The sequence below is a fragment of the Cnephaeus nilssonii genome (genome assembly GCF_951640355.1).
Source record: "Cnephaeus nilssonii genome assembly, chromosome: 4".
In the NCBI taxonomy this organism is placed as follows: domain Eukaryota; kingdom Metazoa; phylum Chordata; class Mammalia; order Chiroptera; family Vespertilionidae; genus Cnephaeus; species Cnephaeus nilssonii.
In genome coordinates this window covers 16,710,039-16,734,918 of record NC_137075.1, presented here as the reverse complement: position 1 = coordinate 16,734,918, position 24,880 = coordinate 16,710,039, and the positions used below count along the sequence as shown (strand labels likewise).

The 24,880-nt window shown below is 43.8% G+C and overlaps 1 protein-coding gene across 2 annotated transcripts in view; it reads right to left on the bottom strand.

The window, feature by feature from the left end:
- Window positions 1-20,486, bottom strand: part of SEC61A2 (SEC61 translocon subunit alpha 2) — a 34,307-nt gene extending 13,821 nt beyond the window's left edge. For both annotated transcript variants that reach the window (XM_079769579.1, XM_079769580.1), the window contains exons 1-6: window positions 20,371-20,486; window positions 17,826-17,893; window positions 16,668-16,733; window positions 3,009-3,087; window positions 740-871; window positions 517-626 (exon numbers count right to left, since the gene is read on the bottom strand). In XM_079769579.1, coding sequence (XP_079625705.1) covers window positions 517-626; window positions 740-871; window positions 3,009-3,087; window positions 16,668-16,733; window positions 17,826-17,893; window positions 20,371-20,377 — 462 coding nt within the window. In that variant the 5' untranslated portion in view covers window positions 20,378-20,486. The remainder of the gene's footprint in view (window positions 1-516; window positions 627-739; window positions 872-3,008; window positions 3,088-16,667; window positions 16,734-17,825; window positions 17,894-20,370) is intronic.
- Window positions 20,487-24,880: the final 4,394 nt, after the last annotated feature.

Here is a 24,880-nt window from a genome sequence, read left to right as displayed (position 1 = left end):
TATATATGTTTATCATCTAGCTTGCTCTTCCTGTGTCTTTGTGTACACACAATAACTTTTAATTTCAATAACAAATCACAGCAGTTTTGGAATACATTTTAAAAAGCAATTAAAGTAAAAAAATATCAAAAATTGACGTGATGACATGAACAGCTATGATCAAGTTGACACACATGTAGGAAAAAACAAACTATCAGAACTGCCACCTGGCTGACCGCAATTATAAGACACTATCACAACTGTAAGAAAACATCCTGATTTCAGAGACATCACAATGTGAAAAATGTGCATCTTAGAATCAATGAAATAGAGTTGATCCATAATTCAATATATTATGCAGCTATAATGCTATTCGAATTTTATATTTTCACATCAACATGATACATATCACTTCAATTATCAAAATATTTTATAATTCAAAAGTGAGAAAGTGAATATATCAATCACCTAAAGAATTGTTAGAAAAAAGGGATGAAACTTTTTTGTTATCTGCATATAAAAAATAGGATTTCTCACCTGAATAATGATAAGGAGGCAGATCCCAGCACCCATTTCAGCAGGATCCCCATACATGCCTGTCATGACATATACAATGGCTTGCCCAATGGTAATAATCATACCAAATACTGACAAAAAATTGAGGAAAAAGGAGTACATGTTACAAGCACAGACATAAAAGACCATAGAAAAAAACATCTTTACCACAAAATTTCCAAATTTGAAATTTAATTATGCTCACATTTTTGGGCTCCATTAAATAAAGCTCTGTCTTTGGGTGTATCTCCAACTTCAATGATTTTGGCTCCCGCTAACAACTGCATAATCAAGCCAGATGTTACAATTGGGGAGATACCCAATTCCATTAAAGTTCCTGTAAAGGAAGGGAAAAGAAGTAAATACTATATACAATGCAGATTACTTTAGAAGTGTCCCAGTCCTTAATTACGTCTATGGAAATATATGCTTAAATGTTAACAAGCAAATTTTCATTTCTTAAACATTAAATTACTAAAAAGCCTCTATTAACACAACCTTTCAACAATGCATTAAATAGAAATTACTATAAATACTATAAATATAAATTTCTGTAAATTCCAAACTTAAAATGTTAAAGAAATCTGTTGAAAGAAATCTCCCAAGATTACTGTCCAAATCATTATTTTTAGAATGTATGCTAAACATTTTCTTTTCTTTTTTTAATACATTTTTATTGATTTCAGAGAGGAAGGGGGAGAGAGATAGAAACATCAATGATGAGAGAGAATCACTGATCAGCTGCCTCCTGCATGCCCCCTACTGAGGATCGAGCCTGCAACCCAGGCACATGCCTTGACCAGAATCAAACCCAGGACCCTTCTGTGCACAGGCCAACACTCTATCCCCTGAGCCAAACTAGCTAGGGCTAAACATTTTATTTTAATGCAAAATTAAAAATTACAGCCCTGGTCGATTTGGCTCAGTGGTTAGAGCATTGGCCCCTGGACCATAGGGTTGGGGGGTTCCATTCCCAGTCAAGGGCACATACCTTGGTTATAGGTTCCCGAGCCCCAGCAGGGTGTGTTCAGGAGGCAACCAACCAATGTGTTTCTTTAACATAGGTGTTTCTTTCTCTCTCCCTCTCTCTCTCTCTCCACCTCTGCCCTCCCTTCCATCTCTTTCTCCCTCTCCTCCCTCCTTTCCACTCTCTCTAGAAATCAATGGAAAAAATATCCTCAGGTGAGGATCTAAAAAAAAAAATTACATATCAAGCCCCAAAATTACACACCAAGCTAAAAAAAAAAGATACTTAACCCTTTGCACTCGCTTGCTTTTTTCTCGAGCTGCTACCGATGCTAACCGTGTCGAGTCACACTCGACATCCGAGTGCAAAAGGTTAAAAAGATATGTGACTCTGCCCAGCTGCGTCAACCTATAAACCAGGAGGTCATGATTTGATTCCTGGTCAGGGCACATGCCCCAGTTGTGGGTTTGATCCCCAATAGGAGGCCATGCAGGAGGCAGCTGATCAATGATTCTTTCTCATCATTGTTTCTCTCTCTCAAATCAATAAAAATATATAAAAATATTAAAGGAAAGATTTATGACTCTTATGCAATATCTAAAATTACATATAACGTTACCTAAAAACACTGTAGAATATTTAGTGGCATGAAAAATGTTCTTGACATAGTGCATTGGGGTAAAAAAGAAAACAAATATATAGGAAAAAATGTAAAAACAAAACAAAACAGAAAATGCTCTGGACAGTGATAATCACTCCATTCTCTATGTACCTCAATACTCTGTAACATAGTTCTATAATTAGAATAAACACATGGTTCTATAATTATTTACATACTAGAGGCCCAGTGCACGAATTCATGCACGGGTGGGGTCCCTCGGCCTGACTGGCGATCAGGGCCAATTGGACTGGCCAGCTGGGGAGAGGAAAGTTGGCCGGCCGCAGAAAGTTGGCTATGGGAGCACACTGACCACCAGGCTTTTATTATGTGACTAGGCTTTTATATATATAGAGGCCCGGTGCACAAAATTCATGCCCCCGGGGGGGGGAGTTCCTCAGCCCGGCCTGCGCCCTCTTGCAGTCTGGGAGCCCTCAGGGGATGTCCAACTGATGGCTTAGGCCTAAGCCGGCAGTCGGACATCCTTAGCACTGCCACAGAGGCAGGAGAGGCTCCCGCCACCGCCACTGCACTCGGCAGCCATGAGCCCGGCTTCTGGCTAAGCAGCGCTCTCCCTGTGGGAGCGCACTGACCACCAGTGAGCAGCTTCTGCATTGAGCATCTGCCCCCTGGTGGTCAATGCACAGACATAGTGACCAGTCATTCCACTGTTTGGTCAATTTGCATATTAGCCTTTTATTATATAGGAGGATTGGTCTCTTCTCCCAGGCAATGTTTCTTTTATCATATCCTCCCACTCCTTATGAACTCAAAAAATATTTTCTACAAGTTCAGATCTACTTGAAGTCAGTAGTAGTAGTATGGAGGCAAAAGAAAAGAAGTACATACCTCTGTTGGATGCAAGAATAACTCTCATCCAGTAGAAAGGATCTGCAGAATCTGATGACATGATTCCAAATAGTGGTATCTATAATATAACAGAAAGCATTTTATAAAATTATATTATATAAATTAAGTTTGACCTTATTTTGTAACTCATCACTTAATGTTTGCAATACGTTTTTAAAATATATTTTTATTGATTTCAGAGAGAGAGGGAGAGTAAGATAAGAGATAGAAACATCAAAGATAAGAAAGAATCACTGATTGGCTGCCTCCTGCACACCCCCTATTGGGGGTCGAGGCCCACAACCTGGGCATGTACCCTGACTGGGGAATCAAACCATGACCTCCTGGCTCATAGCTCCGCTTAACTACCAAGCCATACCAGCTGGGCTGCAATACTTTTTAAAAACTTGTGATTTATGCCCTGGCTGGTTTGGCTCAGTGGATAGAGCATCAGCCTGCGGACTGAAGGGTCCCTGATTCGATTCTGGTCAAGGGCACATGCCCGGGGTTACGGGCTCAATCCCCAGTGGGGGGCATGCAGGAGGCAGCCGATCGGTGATTCTCTCTCATCACTGATGTTTCTATCTCTCCCTGTCCCTTCCTCTCCGAAATCAATAAAAATACATTTAAAAAATTAAAAAAATAAAAACTCGTGATTTATGATTTCTCATGTTCTTTAACAAAACAAACATACCTTAAAGATAGTTTTTTAATGAAAATAAAAACAACAGAAATCATTACTTATAGCATTTCACTAGTTAATTATCCTATCAGTATGAAGATCTGTTGCACAACAATGCAAATAAAATATACTTAAAACTACTGAACTCTATGCTTAAAAATGGTTAAGATAGTAAATTTTGTGTTTAATATAATTTTAAAAAATACTATCAGTGCCCGCCCAGTGTGGCTCAGTAGTTGAGTGACAAACTATGAACCAGGAGGTCGATTCCAGGTCAGGGCATATGCCTGGGTTGCGGGCTCAATCTCCAGTGCAGGGCATGTAGGATGCAGCTGATCAGTGATTCTCTCTTATCATTGATGTTTCGGTCTCTCTCTCCCTCTCCCTTCCTCTGTAAAATCAATAAAAATATATATATTTTTTTAAAAAATACTATCAGTAAATTATAGGATATACTTACCTAGTCACATAATAATTTTGCAAAGCTATGGGTATTAATGTCAGCCAAGGCTATACTCCAAGGCTACACTACATCTTCATTAAGACTGAAGATGACGTATACAGTAGAAAAATTATGCAACCACTAAAGATTGTACTTATGAAGTTTGTAACAGAATGAGAAAGTGCTTATGTTGCAATACTAAGTATAAACCAGTGGTTCTCAATCTGGGGCAGCTTTGCTCCTTGCCCCTGTCCCTGAGGGAATGTCTGGCAATATCTGAAGACAGTTTTGGCTGTCACAACTTTAGGGAAGATGCTACTGGCATCTAGTAGCTAGAGGTCAGGGATGCTGCCAAGGCACGGGACAGCCCTCCAACAACAAATGCTTACCCAACCTAAAATTTACTCCTATTGTTGAGAAATCCTGTCATATAAAAGGAAAGGCACAAAATTGTATAGGGTAAAAGTTCAAAACATGAAAAATACACATAGAAGGTAACAAGGTGTAAATATTTTTTTATATCTTAAACAATGATTATCTGTAGGTGGGGAAATTATGGTGGACCTTTTCTTCTTTATTCTTTTCAGTATTTATCAAATTTTCTAAGTAAGCACATAATGCTTCCTATCATATGACCCATGTTTAGGACACAGCACTGGGCCATACCCCCTCCCCCACCAAGTGGGGATCAGGCACAAAGAAAAATACATTTCCAGTTTTCAAAAACATTTTCTCTATATGAAGCTGATTTTTTTTTAAATTTACAATCAGTTTCTGGTCAAGATGGCAATATAAGTAAACACAGTACTTACATCCTCCCACAACCACATCAAAATTGAAATTAAAATACAGAGAACCACCTAAAACAGTGATGGGCAACCTTTTGAGCTTGATGTGTCCAACTTCGCCAAAAAACTGAGCATAACTCGGGTAGTGTGTCACTTTGAGGAAAAAACATTATTTCGCAAATGTTTCATCCTCAGGAGCAGCAAATGTTTCATCCTCGGCATGCAGCCGCCTCAGCGACCGCGTGTCATCAGAAATGGCTACACGTGTCAGTGCTGACACGCGTGTCATAGGTTCGCCATCACTGACCTAAAACCTAGCTGAATAAAAGTCCTACAATTAGGGATTTAAAGCAGCAGCCACATGAGACTAATAGGAGTGGTCTGATGAGGAACTGCCTGGCTCCATACCCACATGTGGAAGATAAACATCAGGAGGGATATCTTGGCTGCAGAAGTCCCAGAGTTCCCCCTGAGGAGCCAAGGGTCCCATCCCCACACCAGGCCCTCATGTCCAGGGTTCCAGTCCTGAGAAGAGAAACCCCCATAACTTCTGGCTGTAAAAACCAGTGAGAATTGAGGCTGAGTGAGAGGAAGGGTTGCTGGAATCCCAAGAAGTTCCTTGTAAAGGGCCTGCACACAGACTTACTCTGACTCGCTCCCTCTGAGATTCAGCACTGGGATAGCAACTCAAAAGGTACCAAGGATATACAGGAAGGAACCGAAGTGTCTGGTATTAGGGCGAAAGCTGAGGGGGGGGGGGGGGGGGGGGGCGGGCAGCTTTCTCCCAGACAAAATGCTGGCAGAGGCTATTGTTCTTTTGATGAGCCCTCCCCTCACAAAGATGATAAGCAGGCACCATATCTGAGTTTCCATCAACCTGGCTCACACTATTCCCCCTGCCCTGGTGATTCCTTGACACTCCTCCCCACCAAACTTGCAGGGCCAACCAAACTGTTTCCAGCAGCTTTTCCATATAAAGGGCCTGTCGTGGCTCACAATTAAGACTTTTCTAAAATCTCTCAAACAAGTAGCGTCTGGTCTCAGCATGCCCCACACCTCTTTCTAAGTGGCCCCAGACCCAGAAATATCAGAAGCTGGCCTTAGTTCACAGCTTGGCTTTATTGGGCACCTCTAAGCCCAGCACAAGTAACAGCCATCTGCAGATCACTTTATAGCTCAAGCTAGGTGGCCCTGGTCACAACACAGGTGGCAGATGACTTTGGCCTTCACCTCCCAGGAGACCCCAGAGCCAGCACACTCTGTTGCCAGCTTCATACCACACTGAAGCACTACCAAACCACCTCGACAACAGCACACTCAAGGGGTGAACTCAACGGGCACTAGAGCCCCTCTGAAGTAAGTCCTGCTCTCTGGGGCAGGCCCTTGCACAGCTGATCCTCCACAGGTAAATCCCTCCCATTGACATGCCAACAACAATCAAGGCTCAACTATGGGAGGGTGTACAAAGCCCACATGGGGAGGGGGGTTGGCGTACTTGGACAGCTTGGGTGACTGGGAAGGCTATGCCACTTGACACTACAGGACACCTAGTACATTAGGCCACTCTACCAAGCCCAGGAGACATAGAAGGTGTACCTAGTACATAGAAACAAACACAGGAGGCTGCCAAAATGAGGAGACAAAACAAACAAACAAAAAAAAAACATGCGCCCAGATGGAAGAACAGAACAAAACTCGAGAAAAAGAATTAAAATGAAGGCAAACAATCTACAAGATGCAGAGTTCAAAACACTGGTTATAAGGATGCTCAATTAACTTAGGGAAATAGTAGATGAACTTAGAGAGACCTTCAACAGCATAAAAAAGGACATGGAAAACATATAAAAGAACCAGCTAGAAATGAAGGATACACTAAATGAAATGAAGAATAATTTACAGGGAATCAACAGGAAAGTAGATGAAGCTAAGAATCAAAAGAATGATTTGGAATATAATGACATAAAACACCCAATCAGAACAGCAAAAGGAAAAAAGAATCCAAAAAATGAAGATAACGTAAGGAACTCTGGGCAACTTCAAGTATATCAACATTCACATTATGGGGGTACCAGAAGGAGAAGAGACAAAACAAGAAATTGAAAACCTATTTGAAAAAATAGTGACAGAAAAATCCCCTAACCTGGTAAAGGAAATAGATATACAAGTCCAGGAAGAGCAGAGTCCCAAACAAAATGAACCCAAAGAGGCCCACACCAAGACACATCATAATTATAATGCAAAAGGTTAATGACAAAGAGAGAATCTTAAAAGCAGCAAGAAAAAAGCAGTTAGTTACCTACGTACGAGGGAGCTCCCATAAGACTATCACCTGATTTCTCAAAAGAAACTTTGCAGGCCAAAAGGGATTGGCAAGAAATATTCAAAGTGATGAAAAGCAAGGGTCTACAACCAAGATTACCCTACCCAGTAAAGTTATCATTTAGAATCAAAAGACATATAAAGAGCTTCCCAGACAAGGAAAAGATAAAGGAGTTCATCACCACCATATTAAATGAAATGTTGAAGGGTCTTCTTTAAGAAGAAAAAAAACAGATAAAAAATATGAACAATAAATTGATAATAAATACATGTCTATCAACAACTGAATCTAAAATAAACAAACAGAACAGAAAAAGACTCACAGATACAGAGAACATTTTGATGGTTGCCAGATGGGAGAAAGATTAGGAGGATGGGTGAAAAAGGTGAAGGGATTAAGAAGTACAAATTGGTAGTAACAAAATGATCATGGGGTTGTAAAGTACAGCATAGGGAATACAGTCAATAATATTCTAATGACTATGTATGGTGTCAGATGGGTACTAGATTTATGGGGATGATAACTTAGTAAGTTATATAATGTCTAATCACTGGGTTATACACCTGAAACTAATATAATATTGTATGTCAACTGTAATTGAAAAATAAAAAATTATATTTTAAAAATTGCAAAAGACTGGGTCCTGGGTCCGGGTGAGGCCTCCCCCCTGGGTCTGGGAGAGGCGGTGCGCCCCTGGGACCGGGAGAGGCCACGCGCCCCTGGGTCCGGATGAGGCTGGGTCCCAGGCCCGGGTGAGGCCGCGCGCCCCTGGGTCCGGGAGAGGCCACGCCCCCCTGGTTCCGGGTGAGGCCGTGCGCCCCTGGATCCGGGTGAGGCTGGGTCCCGGGTCCGGGTGAGGCCGCGCGCACCTGGGTCCGGGTGAGGCCACGCGCCCCTGGGTCCGGGTGAGGCCACGTGCCCCTGAGTCCGGGCGAGACCAAACCAGAGGGAGTCGGACCTGCATTACCACCATTTGTCCACCATCCAGAGCTGAAAAGTCAGTGCCGACATGTACACATAAGGAACTGGTGGACATTGAAATTGGGTCTCAAAAGAACTGTTGGTCCAGAAAGAAACTCACTACAGACTGATTCATTTGCCTGTCAGCATAACTATTATTGCTCGTCTCACATTCAGTTCTTATAAGTATATTTCTAGTAACACATGATCTCACTCATCTAGGGGAAATGATGAACAACATAGACTGATGAACAAGAACAGACCCAGAAACAAGGAGGCATCGATCGGACTGTCCTCTGAGGGTGGGTAGGGGAAGGTGGGGGTAGCGGGGAGAGATCAACCAAAGGACTTGTGTGCATGCATACGAGCCTAACCAATGGTTAAGGACAACAGGGGGGTGGGGGCATCCGTGGGGAGGGGTGTGGGATGGGAATGGGGGGATGAGGACAAATATATGACACCTTAATCAATAAAGAAATTTAAAAAACAAACAAACAAAAAGAAAAAAATTGCAAAAGATGCTGCCAGCAATTTTAAACAACCCATCTGGTCAACCCAAACTTCTTGGAACATCTGACTTTATCAGCTGGGGAGGAAAACTGACACTCTTCAGCTAATGTGAGGGATGGAGAGGAAGGAAGTTATTGTATATAAACAAACTAACAGCCCTGCTTGTGTGACTCAATGGTTGAGTGTCAACCCATGAGCCAGAGGTCACAGTTCCATTCCCAATCAGGACATGTGCCCGGGTTGCAGACTTAATCTCCAGTAGGGGGCGTGCAGGAGGCAACTGAACAATGATTCCCTCTCATCATTGATGTGTCTATCTCTCTCCCCCTCTCCCTTCCTCTCTGAAATCAATAAAAATGTATTTTTTTAAAAACACAAAAAAACAGCAAACTAACAGTACCAAAGAGTCCATATCACAATATTCCCTAAGTGGAAATTATGTCAGTCAAATTACTTTCCTTAATTGCATCTGATGAGACAGGCACTACACCTCCATGGTTAGATGCTATATAGGATCTAACCTTCCTTCCTTCCTTTCCTGTAGTCAACAGGATTATTAAACTCAGTAATTATACAAATTACTCTTGTATATTAGTTGGATGGCAATAGGAACTATTTCCTATGACTCTGTCACAGTTGCAGAGTTCCAGACTTTTCACTATTACATATAATAATTGGTTTCAATTTGATAAAATACAGTATAATACTTCAGAGAAATAAGAATTTAACCATTTAATGAAAATCCTGAACCAACCAGATGGACAAATAGAAAGTTAGCACCAGGAATTTCCAAAGGAGGTGGGAACTGAAAACCAAAAAAGGTATTTCTGGGTTAAAATGGCAAGCTGTAATTAAACTACAGAACTTCCCTCCCTGACACAAGAAAACACATCTTACCTAATAACAGACAAACATGTAAATTGACCATACCTCCTCTATGCCACCAACCAATCAGTAGTGATATGCAAATTAACACAACAAAGATGGCCGTTAATTTGCATACACAGGCGCCGAGTGACAGGGGCAGGATGCAGGCGTCCTGCCCTACCCCCGGTTTCTCAGGACTTCTGGGCAGCATGGGAAGGCGGGGCCGGAGTGGAAAGAGGCAGCTCCAGGGCCTGAGCGGAAAGGGGCTGGGGCGGAGTGGAAAGGTGGTGCCGGCAGCCAGGGAAAGGAAAGCCCATTCTAGCACGAATCTTCGTGCTTCGGGCTTCCAGTATTTAATAACATGTATAATAGTAAAAAGCTAACCCTGTAAATAGAAGCCTTGGTGGTCATCAAGCCATGACACTGTGATGCCCTTATGCCGTCACAATCCAAACCAGGAGGCAGCCAATGACGAGGCAGAATAGGCCCTTGACATCAGGGAGGGGCGGGACCCAAGCACTTGGCGCAGAGGGAATAGGACAGGCTCTGTGGGAGGGAACACAGAGCAGAGCTGCAGGCGGAGCTGGTCGCATCAGTAAGGAAATGCCAGTGCTACATCCTCCAGGTTTGGAGAAGAGGGAGACTCAAGTGATTCCAGATTTTAAAGGGGGTTCTGAAAAAAATATAAAGAGGCTTCTGAGTCCCTACCTTTCTCAGACTTAGGGGTCATAGAGTGCAGGCTGAACTCAGGGAAAACTTATTCTGGGAGACCACGGGCAGGTCACACTCAGCCTCAGACTTCAGTTTCCTGGTGAATGTCAGGTGGCTCTCCCCGCCTTCACCCGGTTGCGAGGTTCAGGCTCAGAACGTGGCTCAAAAGACTGAGAGCCGGTAGGGGGGTGGGGGGGAAGACCAGGCCTAGGGGACCCTACACGCTCACGATTTAATCATGCGCTGGGCCTCTAGTAAGAATATACAAAGCTAAAAAAAAAACAAAAACAAAATCCATAAAGCAGCCAAACAAGAAAAGGGATGATAACCTTGAAACAATGGTGGTCATGGGGGGAAGAAAACAGCAGACAGTGGAGGAGCAGAGAGACTCAGAACAAGGCTGCTCCAACCATCATAAAGGGGAGGCAACAGAAGCTTCAGAATTCCCAATATATTTCAACTCCAGCCTGGAGAAGAGCAGGCTGCACAGATATCGTTTTGCCTCCTTTGACTAGGAGAGCAGTAGAAACAGCTAAAAAGAAATGATGAGAGAAGTGGGCCTTGGGGCTCTCTCTCTGACAGGACTGACAATGATAGGCCCACACCTACTTGGGAATTGGGCAATGATCTGAAGTTGGGAATGGAACAGAGAGAGCCCTGCTCAGTCACATGGGGAGAATCCTCACAAAACATTGAACAAAAATTTAAGAGGAGAGGTCAGAGCCAGGCAGCATTTACTGCACTCACCTCAGCTTATCACACCTTCCACCATTCCCTGGAATAAAGAAAACAGGGTAGAACAGGAGACACCAAACCTTTAAATTGTGGCTGAAAGGGAAATAAAGCTCTTTGAGGTTCAGAAGAAAGAGAATCAAGAAATCACCACACTGAGCAGAACCATCTAAACAGGAGAAAGTCACTGATCTATAAATTCAATGCAATACAAATCATAACCCCAGCAGTCTTTTTTATAAAATTGATAAGCTGATTCTAAAAGTTATATGGAAATATGAAGAACCTAGAATTCTGAAAAAGAAGAACAAAGTCAAAGGACTATTATGACCTGATTATAGTACTTAGTATCAAGCTGCAGTAAACAAAATAGTGTGGCTACAGTAAAAATAGACTTAAGTCAATGGTACAGAACAGACAGTACAGAAATAAATCCATCTGCATACGGTTAACTGATTTTCAACAAAAATGAAAATCAATACATCGGAAAAAGAATAGCCTTTTCAACAACTGGCTATCCATACAGAAAAAAAAGTGAACCCCAACCCTACCTCATGTGATACACAAAAATTAACCAAAACACACAAGCTAAAACTATAACATATTTAGAAGAATACAAGAGAAAAATCTTCATGACCTTAGAATAGGCAAAAATTTCTTAGCTAGGAAACAAAAACCATGAGTCATCAAAGAAAAAGATAACCTAAACGTCATCAAAATTAAAAACTTCTGCTCTTCAAAAGATATTAAGAAAATGAAAAGGCAAGCCATTGACTAGCAGAAAATATTCACAATATATATGACAAAGGACTTGTATACAAAATATATTAAAAATGCATATCATTCAATAAGGGGACAATAATCCAATTTTTTCAAGTGGGCAAGAGATTCAAAAAGAATAGATAGATAATTTAGGTGAAAATATCCTTGGGTGAGGATTAACAAAAAAACTTCTATGTACTTCAATAGGTTTACAAAAGACAAACAAGTACCTAATAAGTACACAAGAAAGTTCCTCAATATCATTTACTAGGGAAATGCAAATTATAACTTCAGTGTCTTTTATCAGGGCAACACAAATTAAAACCACATTCATTGGAAGGGCTAATTTAAAATGCTTAACAACAGCAAGTATAGGCAAGGATGCAGAGCAACTGGAACGCCTATACCTGGCTGGTGAGAATATAAAAATGGGGGGGGTGGACTACTTGGAGAGAATTCGACAGTTTCTTACAAAGTTGAACATATATTTACCATACAATCCAGCAATTCTATTGCTAGGTATTCATCCAAGAGAAATGTAAGCATGTCCACAAGCGGTCTTGTTCATGAATGTTTACAGCAAATTATTTGCTGTGGCCACAATGTGGAAACAACCCAAATGTCCAACAAGTGACTAGATGAACAAATTGGGATATAGACATACAGAACATCACTAACAAAAAGGGATAAATCACTGCTATACCAACAACATGAATGAATCTCAAAAAGCTGATGATGAAGTTAGGTACTAAGGAGTAATACTGTATACCATTTATATCAAACACTAGAAAAGATTAATCAAATTACAGGAACAGAAAACAGACCAGTGGTTGCCCGAGACTGGAGGTGAGGTAAGGCTTTTTGAGATAGGTTGCAGGGAACTTTCTGGAGTGACAGAAATGTTCTACATCAACAGAGGTAGTAAGTATGTGGGTGTACGTTTGCCAAAGCTTTTCAAAATGTACACTTTAAAAAATGGGTGTATTTTACCATGCATAAATTATAACTTCATAAATCTCATTTTTTTTAAAGAGAAGGAAGGGGAATTTCCAAGATGTTCAAAGTATATGATAGTGATATGGATGATTATGTTTTTTTTCTTTGCACTCTTTTGCATTTTTTAAAAGTTCTCTCTCTCTCTGACCACCCAAATCAATTTTAAACTAAGTATGACAAAATAATGATGAAATTGTTTTGCTCTACAAAAAAAATATATTTGGCCCTAGCCAATTTGGCTCAGTGGATAGAGCATCGGCCTGCAGACTGAAGGGTCCCACGTTCAATTCCAGTCAAGGGCACGTACCTCAGTTGCAGGATCCTCCCTGGCCTGGGCTCTGGTCAGGATGCATGCAGGAGACAACCAATTGATGTGTTTCTCTCACATCGATATTTCTCTCTGTCTTTCCCTCTCTCTTCCACTCTCTCTAAGAAATCAATGGAAAAATGTCCTTGGGTGAGGATTAAGGTAAATATAAATATAAATATAAATATATAAATACTAGAGGCCTGATGCACGAAAACTGGTGCAAGAGTAGGCCTTCCTGCCAAAACCAGTTTGGCTCAGTGGATAGAGAGTCGGTCTGCGGACTGAAAGGTCCCAGGTTCGATTCTGGTCAAGGGCATGTACATTGGTTGCGGGCACGTCCCCAGTGGGGGATGTGCAGGAGGCAGCTAGTCGATGTTTCTCTCTCATCGATGTTTCTAGCTTTCTATCCCTCTCCCTTCCTCTCTGTAAAAAAGCAATAAAATATATTTAAAAAAAAAAAAAAAGAGTAGGCCTTCCTTCCCCCAGCTGCCAGCACTGGCTTCCCCCCCACGCCAGCACCCGGGACCCAGGCTGTTTCCCTCCTCCAGCCGCCTACAGGCACCTGGACCCAGACAGGCTTCCCTCCGGCCCCAGCTTTGTCAGAAAGGACGTCCGGCCTAATTAGCATATTACCCTTTTATTATTATAGAAGACAATATATAAGGATATATATATATATATATATATATATATATATATATATATATATATATATGTAAAGATATATACATACACACACACTCAGTGGCCAGATTATTATGATCTCTGAATGCATAATAATTTGGCCACTCAGTGTATATCCTATATAATAAAAGGCTAATATGCAAATTGTCCCCTCGAACAGGAGTTCGACCAGCAGGCAGGCTGGCCAACCACCCATGTCCCCTCCCCCTGGTCAGGCTGGCCAGACCCCACCCATGCACCAATTCATGCACCTGGCCTCTAATCTACACTAATGAAAGAGAAACATGCAAATTGACCGTCCCTCTGCTACGCCCACCAGCCAATCAGGAGTGAGTATGCAAATTAACCCAACAAAGACGGCGGCGTCCACGGAGCTGGATCGAGCAGGAGGCTTGGGTTGCCCCCAGCCACGGAGGAAGCCAAGCTTCCCGCCCGCCCTGGCCGCCGCTGAAGGAGTGACTGGAAAAAAAAAAAAAAAGGAGGGGCTGGGAGCCTGAGTCGCTGGGGGGGGGGGGCATGGCCAGCCTGAAAACGGCCCTTAGCCCCTTACCCAGGCTGGCCACGCCCCCATGGGGTAAGAGTCCCTGCTAGTGGCCCTGGCCAGCCTGCAAACAGCCATCAGCCCCTCACCAAGGCTGGCCAGGCACCTCAGCAGGAATCCCCACCCTGAAGGGGGTGTGGCCAGCCAGAAAACAGCCCTCAGCCCCTCACCCAGGTTGGCCACACCCCCATAGGGTAAGGGTCCCCGCTGGGGACTTGGCCAGCCTGAAAACAGCCATCAGCCCCTCACCCAGGCTGGCTAGGCACCCCAGTGGGGACCCCCACCCTGAAGGGGCTGTGGCCAGCCTGAAAACGGCCCTCAGCCCCTCACCCAGGCTGGCCATGCCCCCATGGAGTAAGAGTCCTCACTAGGGGGCCTGGCCAGCCTGCAAACAGCCATCAGCCCCTCACCCAGGCTGGCCAGGCACCCCAGCGGGAACCCCCACCCTGAAGGAGGTGTGGACAGCTTGTAAACAGCCCTCAGCCCCTCACCCAGGCTGGCCATGCCCCCCCCAGCGGGGACCTTCACCCCATGGGGGCGTGGCCAGACTGCAAACCACCACAGGCCCCTTGCCCAGGCCGCCCCACGCCCCAAGGGAACCCCCACCCTGATCCAGGACACCCTTCAGGGCAAACCAGCCGGCCCCCACCCATGCACCAGGCCTCTATCTACACTAATAAAAGGGTAATATGCTAATTAGACTGGGAGACCTTCCGGATGTTCTTCTGGACAAAGCCATGGTGGTGAGGCCGAAGTAGAGGCAGTTAGAGGCCAAGAGGGGAGGGCAGTTGTGGGTGATCAGGCCAGGATAGGACAGCAGTTGTGGGTGATCAGGCCAGTGGGGGAGGGGGGGCTGTTGGAGGTGATCAGACCAGCAGGGGGGGCCAGTTGGAAGCAAGCAGGCCATCAGTGGGGGTCAGTTGGGGGTGATCAGGACAGCGGGGGGGGGGGGGGTGGTTGGAGTGAGCAAGCCAGTGGGGAGGGAAGGTGGGGGCAAGCAGGCCAGCAAGTGGGGCAGTTGGGGGCGAGCAGGCCGGCAGGGGGGGCAGTTGGGGGCGAGCACACTGGCACGGGGGGCAGTTGGGGATGATCAGGCTGGCGGGGGGGGGGGGGGCATTTGGGGGCGAGCAGGCCGGCAGGCAGAGTGGTTAGGGGCAATCAGGCAGGCAGGCGAGCGGTTAGGAGCCAGCAGTCCCGGATTGCGAGAGGGATGTCTGACTGCTGGTTTAGGCCCAATCCCTGTAAACCGGCAGTAGGACATCCTTCAAGGGGTCCCAGATTGGAGAGGGTGCAGGCCAGGCTGAGGGACACACACACACACACACACACACACACACATCCCGTGCACGAATTTCGTGCACCAGGCCACTAGTGTGTGTGTGTGTGTGTGTGTGTGTGTGTGTGTATACACACACAGAGTGGACAGATTATTATGCGTTCAGAGATCATAATAATCTGGCCACTCAGTGTATATGGTTTTTCCTCTATTTATTTTACTGCTTCTTAATACAATTTTTAAAAATGTCTCTGCCCTAGCTGGTGTGGTGCTTCAGTGGTTGGAGCATCCGCCCGAGCATCAAAGGGTCTCAGGTTTGATTCCCAATCAAGACACATACCGGGTTGCAGGTTCAATTCCCTGCCACCAGGGGTGTGGAGGGGGGGCAAGTGCAGGAGGCAACCAATCAATGTTGTCTCTCTCACATCAATGTCTCTCTCTCTCTAAAATTAATCAATGGAAAAAATATCCTTGGGTGAGGATTAACAAAAAAACTTCTCTATATCTCGATAGCTTTTCAAAATCCTCAGAAAGTTTTCACCTAAATTATCTATTTTAATCCTCACAACAACCCTATGACATGAATAGATCATATATTTCATGAACTTAATCTGTGAAGAAAAAAATTTTAAGGATCATTGAATTTTATTAATTTATAAACACAGTATAGCCCTGGGATTCTAAAATTTGGCATTTTGGGATTTTTAAATTAATACATGCTATCTACAACATGATAAAAGGCAAACAAAATGGAAAGTATATATATGTCTAATATATAAGTCAAAGGTTTAACACTTTCATATTTAAAACCTGTCATAAATCAATAAGAAAAAAATCTCAAGGGAAAAATGGGTAACTGAAAACTAAGAGGGAAAAAGAGAGAAAATGTTCAAACCCATTAGTAAACCAAAAGAAATACAGAGTGAGACAAGATAACCCTTTTCACTATCAACTCATTAAAAAAAAATGTTCAAAATCATTCAGTATATTTTTTATCTAAAATAAGTTCTTCAGAATCTAACCAACCAAAACCTTAGAACAAGAGTATAGACATTTATTTAATAGTATGGTTACATACCTGACAACATACTAAGAAAATGAAGAGAGTTATAGCAGTCCATAGTACCTTCTCTCTAAACTGGATCTTACAACAAAAGATAAAGAAGAGTCAATAAAAAACAAGAAAAAGCAAATATATAGTAAAAATCCCTATTAAAGCATAGCCAACATTCCCCATCATGACATGCTATTTTTAACTCTTAAAATACTCTCACCCTAGTTAGCAGTGGCTAAAGCAAACAACTGAACTTCTCAAACATAACATTTATTTTTTAAACATTAACTTTCTTTTTTCAAGAAATAATAATTTAAATACAGGTAGTCCTCATCACATTATACCATGTTAACTAAAACTGAAAATGATGCAAAGCAAGACACAATCCAATATGTATGCATTTCAGTTAATCTAGTATTGTGCAAAGCTAGGACCCCATGTAATATTATATGAACATCTATTTTTATAACCTCAAAGCAATGAAAAAGGAATATACTTCTAAATGAAAAAGTTTAACAAAAGTTTTACTTATCTCTTTTTATGTCCCTATGCCGGTTAGTTTCATGAGAAATCGCAATTACAGTAGAAGAAGAATGCCTGAGAACTGGCCAGTTTGGGATTAACAATATTTCTGGAATTTAAATACCCTAACTCCAAAAGCAGGCAATGATGGAAGAACAATTTGATGAAGTCACAATATCTTCTGAATGCATTCCTGTGATTTTTCTTTGCATTAAATGAATTTTAAAAATGGAAGGTATATACTTGCAAAGTTGTAATTCATTTATGTAAAACAGCTGTACTTATCAAAACGGATAAGGCCATTAATAGAATGGCAGTGGATCATACCACCAGCAAGCACAGCGCACACCCCATACTACAGGAATTATAAAGATCATTACAGACAGGGAAACATTATATCTTACCTAACACACAGGCCAAAAAAACAATTAGTTTGGAAATGTTAGAACTTAAAGAACAATTATTTTTGAAACCACAAGATAAACTATCTAAACAGGTCTGTACTAGTTTTATTCACTTCATGCCTGTTGCAAGGAGGAGGAACAGGCAATATTTTTCCAAGTACAACCACACTAGGGTTGGGGAAAATAAATCAATCTTGCTAGTTTAGCAGATTAAGTCCTTTAGGTACCTTGTATATTACTAAAATATTATACTTACTTTTCTTTCAGGTTTCTGAATTTCTGGTAGAACCGCACAGAAAGGTTTGATAACTTCTAAAAATTTGACTGTGGAAAATAAATAAATAAATAAATAAATGTTCCTATTACATAGTTTTTAAAAAATATCTTTTTACAAAATCAAATGCAAATGTTCTCTAACTTGTAATGGCAATCCCTCCAATTCCCCACACCTAAAATTAATCATAATGCTCTCCATTTCAAATATAGAAAAGAAGAGAAATAATTTTAGAGAAAAAAAATCCAAAAGGTTTAAGGGCTCAGTCAGTAAAATCCTGATTTTGCTTCCTTATGATTGTATCCAACCCTTTTATATATAAAGGAATAATTCAATGAGTACCACTACATTTAAAAAAAAAAAGCAAATGCAGCTTACTGTGGTACCCATAACACAATGCTTTAAAGAAGAAAATAAGAGACATCAGAGGAGGGAGAAGAAAGTACAACAGGAAATGAGCTGAAACTGCAGATATGACTTATTTAAACTAAAAGATTATGCAAAGAGTGAGCAAGACCATGGAATCATCTTTATAGATAACTTTTACTTCATTTCATTAAGTCATTATTTATTGCTTGGTTGCTTTCCTACATAATAATCTGAGTACTTGCTTATGTACAGAGAATGACAATTACATTTCACCAGACAGTATTGTTTTCCCAGACTTATCTATCCTATATAATAAAAGACTAATATGCAAATTGTCCCCTCAACCAGGAGTTCCACCAGGGGGCGGGGCCAGCCATCCAACTGCCCGTGGCTCCTCCCCCAGCTGGCCCTGCCCTGGCCGGTGGCAGCGGCAGGCAGCCAGGGGAAGGGAGGCCCTGGCCAGCGGTCAGCAGCTGCTAGGGACCCTACCTGTGCACAAATTTCATGCACTGGGCCTCTTGTATATATATAAAAGCCTATGTGGCCATCTTGACTGTTCAACCGTCTGACCAGTGGCTATGACGCACACTGACCACCATGGGGCAGACATTCAATGCAGGAGCTGCCGAGCTGCTGTGACGGCAGCTGCAGTTCTCGGGTGACGCACCCGGAACCAGAGAGGAGGGAGCCCGATTCTGGGGTGAGTCACCCAAGGACCGCCCTCTCACAATCCGGGACTCCTCGGGGGATGTCGGAGAGCCGGTTTCGGCCAGATCCCTGCAGGCCAGGATGAGGGACCCCACCGGTGCACAAATCCATGCACCAGGCCTCTAGTAACATATATATATGATAAACTAAGGTTCTTTAAGGAGAGATGCCATCTTCTGGCATGACTGAAGTCAAGCCCTGCCAAAAAACTGGAGGATGAAGATAATCTCTCAAAGTTCAGTCTTGGCCAGCGTCTGCAATGTGCAGAAACACAAGAGGCCCTACACACACATCGCATTCTGTACTAGTATCATGAAATTGTTTTAAAACTGACAATTACACTTCAGCAGTTGGCCAAAGTCTATCTTGTTTTATAAAACCTCTCAAAAGGATGGCACTCGCAGACTTATTTGACAGAATTCTGAAATTCTCATGGGCAGATGTGTGTAACCCATACCATTTGGGACTTTTGGAAAGTAAATCTGAACCGTGAAAGTGTTCATCTCTGATGCAAAACAAATAGCAACTACATCAGAAAACTTCCTAGAACCCCTTTATCCCTTTCCCATCCCACCTCAATCCAAGCCACCCTCCCAGGTTTTTGACATTTCATGAGCACTTCTGCATTCATGTCCAAGCAATGCTTTTGTATGCCACACGTCCACTCTTGAGCTGCAGTATTTTACCCATTACACTGTATATTAAAGACAGGGTCTCCTCTACTTCCTTCCTAGCCTCCCCAAACAGTCCACTAGTTGGGCAATTGGTGCACAGCTTGGATGTGCAGTTACCCATTCATCCTAAAAACATCTGAACAGCTATGTAATGCATGTGATGGTGAGTGTTTAGGAAGAGCCTTAAAAGATCCCCATAATACAAGGCCTTGTCCTTAAGGCTTAAACCTTATACACAGAGTGACTTTTCAGTACACGCCTCAGAGTGACAAATAAAAAAATTAAGGAAAACGCTATGCTCCCAACGTACTCATTGCTTCCCCTAAAATACGTGACATGCATCACTTTTCTAAATTAAACAAGTCAGGAAGCTTTATTCATCACAACTAACATGTCCAGGAGGGGTGATTTGGCAATAAAAATGAGCTTTTTTTGTAGCTCCCGGAAAATGCAAAGTTGTCCAGGTTTCGCCGGGTTCTCTGCCCGCCCCAAACGCCAGCAGCCTCCCCGCGCCGGCCTCCGCGCCTCGCCACCTGGAGCGCACACACCGGCCCTGCGGTCCCGGCCCCCGCGGCTCCGGCAAGGCCTCGCCAAGGTTGCAGGAGCCTCCGTGGAGGCCTCCCGCCCACGCGCTACGCAGCGGCCCGCGCCCCCCCGGCCGGCGGGCTGGACACCCGAGTGGGCGCAGCCCCACCGCCCGCAGCCAGCGCCCGCGCCCTGGGCGAGAGCCCCGCCCCGGACCGCCCGGCGAGCCCGGCCGCGCCGCCCGTACTCACTGCCCATGGCGGCGGCTGGGCGGCCCACCGGGCACGGCGGCTCGGCGCGGTCTCCTCTCGGCTCTCCCGGCTGGGCCTCTGCGCCGCTGCCGATGCGGTCTGGTGGCTGCGCGCAGACTCCGCCTCGGATCACGTGGCGCGCGTGCGGCTCGCGGAGCCCCGCCCCCTGGGGCCGGGCGCTGGGCGCCTGCGCCGACGTCCTCCCGCGTGGCCAGGCCACCGCCGGCGCTGCGGCGCGCGTGCTGCGCTCGGACCCGGAGCCTCGGCGAGCCCGCGGCAGCTCGGGCCTTCCCTTTGCGAGCACGTGCCCGAGCCCGGCGTCGAGCAGGTGTGGTGTCCGTGACAGCCACGTTGGGGCAGGTCAGGGCCCGGTGCCAGGAGCGCAGGCCGGTTCCTTCCGGAGGCCTGGACCTGAGCCGCCCCGAGAGCCAGCGTGACCCAAACCGCCTTTTTCATTTGCCCCCATCCTCTCTTGGAAGTTTTCAAAAATTTGTGACACTTGATAAAAGTAGTATCTTGTGAAATCTCACTGTGTACGACGCAGGCTCCTTCAGCTTCTCCGAAATGGAGGGATCAGGATTTTGCCCCCGGACTAGTCTTTTACCCCTTCTTGGACCGCATGGTGAACAAGGAAGTGTACAAGGTTTAGAAATTAGTCAACCCCCTCCCATTTTAATCCCTTCTCTACGTAATGGCTTTGGGCAAGTAGCCTTTCTGAGCTACCTGGGTAAAATAAGGATAATAACCACATCCTACAGGTGTGCAATTAAGCCACGATGGACACATACAAAGCTCTCATGTATTTTCCAAACTCAAATTTTAAACCCCTGCAGTGTAACTTCTCTAACATCTGCTGAAACAAGTTATTTCAAACTTCCCTAAGGACCTGTCATTGTTACCGAGGTGGTCGGGGCCCAGGGCGGGTCTGCCTGGGCCTAAGGGTAGTGAGGGTTCTTGACTTCATTTAGGATTTCACAACAGGAGTCCGGGTGACCTTTTGTTTACTTAATGTTTACTAGTATTAAAGCTGGGGACAGTGCAACAAAGAAAGGGCTTAAGGTAGGAGAAGCAACAGGAGAAAGTCAGGGGAGGGGGACCTTGGAGATGGGTTCAGGGAGTGAGCCCAGGTCCAGCTGCCACGGCCTGCACTGCTGCCCTGGTTGCAAGGCTCCCGGGGTCCTTTAGAATTTAGGAGTTGCGTGCCTCTTGTAGGAACTAGGCCTCTGTGATCCATCTCCAGCATAGGCACCTTTTAATGGAATCGGTTACTGAATTTCCCCAGGGTGAACAGAATGTAGGGAGGGAAAAGGATATAAGAACAAAGAACTGTAGACACGAGCCAGCATCACGGTGGCACCCACCCCCCCCCCCACCCCCAACCCTCCCCAGGTGCCCACCCCAACTAGATGGGGCTGGTGGAGACAACTAGAAAAGCCTCAGCCCATTTTTTAAAATGGCCCAATGGGAGATAATAAGACCTAGGCGACCTCTGAGGAAACTATTAATCCATAGTACTCAACCAATGAGGAACCAGAGGAGGGACTCTGGTACCTGGGGGATAAATAGGCTGTGATCACTACTCCATGTGTGCCTGTACAAACCAGAGACCCCCTCTCGAGATTGTATTAAAAGGCTCGTTTTCGCCATACTTCTGTCTCCGAATCCATTATTTGAATTCAGACAGGTGAGCATTCCTCACACTGTCGGGGAAGAACTACGGGAAGGGAAAGGTGTGGGTGTGCTCCAGGGAGAAAGAGCTTGCACCGGATCCTTTTATCTTCCTTCGGCAGGTGAAATCCTAGGGAGGTGTCTGGGGAAGGTCTTAACAGAATATTCATTAGTGTTTCAGATATGTCTGCCAATATGTTGATTTATTAGAATGTAAAGGGGCCAGGGTTGTTTTCTGATTAGTTTTATTTTTGAAGAACATTATTAAAGAGGGACTGGGACTGAGGCCCATCTGCCCTGGGATAGTCTGGAATGTGTAAACCATTTGCTACTAAGTGTTCTTGTGATTTATTAGCTGACTACTCTAAGCTGCTCAAATTGTTTAATTATTTTGTCTCAGTTTCCCTTATTCCACTTGTCAAGGAATTTCTCTAGCTCCTTACTATCCTGCCTCATAATCCAATGATCTGTTCTAATGCTTAGGTCTATGTACTAGAAGGAAACAAAATACTTGTGTGTGTGGGATTCACTCCTTGAGCACACTCTAGCCAGACTCCTCTGAGCCCTTCCTCCACTAGGCCTTACATTAGCCTGTAAAGACTTGAACAAATACTAACATTTTCTAACAGCTCCATCCCTAGGATCACCGTGCCCACGCTTAAAATGTCAGCCTGGGAAAGCTCAGAATTTACCTTTTGTTCCAGGCAACACCTGAAGGTAGGTTCTCTGTCTCCCAGCCTTAGTCGGAAGGTAGGAGCCTAACTTCCATCAATTTCAGTTAACAAACCCAGATGTATTTCATGTGAACCAAATCCTCCTTCCTGCTTTTTGAAATGTTCAACTTTCCTAACTATGAGCACCCACTCACCACCTCCGTTTTCTCATTCTCCTAAACTGCCCAGTTGCCTGTACAAATCAAAGTGAGTTGAGTTTAAGCAGGACTGTTTTTCCTATTGCAGTAGAATATTACTGATTAAAATCTCTCCTGACCACTTTAATAATCAGTCTCTCTCTCTCTCTCTCTCTCTCTCTCTCTCTCTCTCTCTCTCTCACACACACACACACACACACACACACACACACACACACTCATGGTTTGCATGGGTCTCCGCTCCACTCGAGGTCATCTGGGACAGCTCCAAGGCTGAATACTTAGATTATCAGAAGGCTCTCTCACTTGCAAGTTTGGCATTTGGTGCTGGTTGTCAGCAGACTTCAGGTGAAGCTATCAGCTCCAACATCCCCATGGGCCTTCTCCACGTGGCCTGGGCTTTCTCACAACATGGCAGCTGGCTGCCAAGTCATGTCTTTGAAAGTGACTCAGCATCACTTTCAGTGTATTGTATTTATACAGGCAGGCACAAAGGCCTGCTCAGTTTCAAGAGGGAAGGGAAATAAGCCCCAACTCTAGTGGCAGTGTGGCAGTGTGGCAAGGTTCTGAAAGCGTATGGGACACAAAATACTGCCCTGACCGCTTTTGGAAAATGAAATCTGCCATAGTCATCATCTCATGTCCTATGACTTCATTCTTACCTCGTTCTACTTTGTATTAGTCATTTTCATACTTGTCTGAATCTCCACTACACCATAAACTTCTAGTTGGCAGGGAGGATCTTACCTAATTTTTGGTATCATCTACAGTAACCTGCGAATGGTTGACTTAAATATAGTTTGGGCACTAACTTCGTGAATATAACTTCCTTTCAGTAGGCTGCACTAAATGGAAAGTCTAATTGACAGAAGGAAAAGAGTGGCCCGCACCTCTCCTTACTGCCTCTTTCTGGGACAACTCTATGTTTCAAGTAAGAGCCTGGGAATAAGCTTTGACACTCTAGATAACTTTTATTAGTTACCCTTCCAACATTCTTCAGTCTTTCTACTACTACATGCTATTCATGACTTTTTCTGTATAACCACACATGCCACCTAATCTACATCGATTAGGAATATCACTCTTCCTTGACCCCCCACACTGTTTTAGTACATCCAACAAAAACATTTCTCTCTCTACAAGTAAAATGCTTTGTCTTCTCAAATAGATTGTTAGTCCACTGAGGACAGAGGGGAACCCATTTTATTTTTCACTCCCATGTGTTTTTAATGTCCATGCATTAAGAACTATGCCATATATGCAATAGGTGTCCAATAAACTATTCATTGAGGAAATACTATTTACTCTTACTATGTATGAGAAAAGTATGTAATTTAATACTTTTATTCAATTATGGATGGTTTTCCATAAAAGCCAGAGAAGACACAGGGAAACAACACTAAAGCAATATACTTTTATTAAAATTTTTTAAAAAATTAACTGATTTTATAATTGGCAGTGGGGGAATAACAGTCTGCTTTAGATGGTGCTTTTTCAGATTTAAATACAGACATGACAATGAATTGCTACATCCATAGAGTAATTTAGGAGTTGTTTGTGTAATAGCGTGTTATAAATATTGAGGAATTAAACATTTTATCCAAATTTCTCAAAAGTATAATAGTTTTAGCCTGAACCCTATGAGAAGCTGAAGATGAAAACCAAATATCCTGATACATTAAAGAAAAATGTAGGTAAAGCTTTTGGAACCTCAAGACCTGAATGTCTTCACTCTTAAATCTGTGACTTCCTATGTAATCCCTAATTTCTTTAAACCATATTTCCTCAATTTTGTGAAAGGGATATTGTTTCTATTGTCAGTCAAGAAGTTTTTAAAGAGAGAGAAACTTCCGTGTCAGAGAGACACATCCATTAGTTGCCTCCCACAAGACTGAGTCTGCAAGCGAACTACAAGCCCTTGACGAAATGAAACCTGGGACCCTTCAGTCCACGGTCTGTCCACTGAGCCAA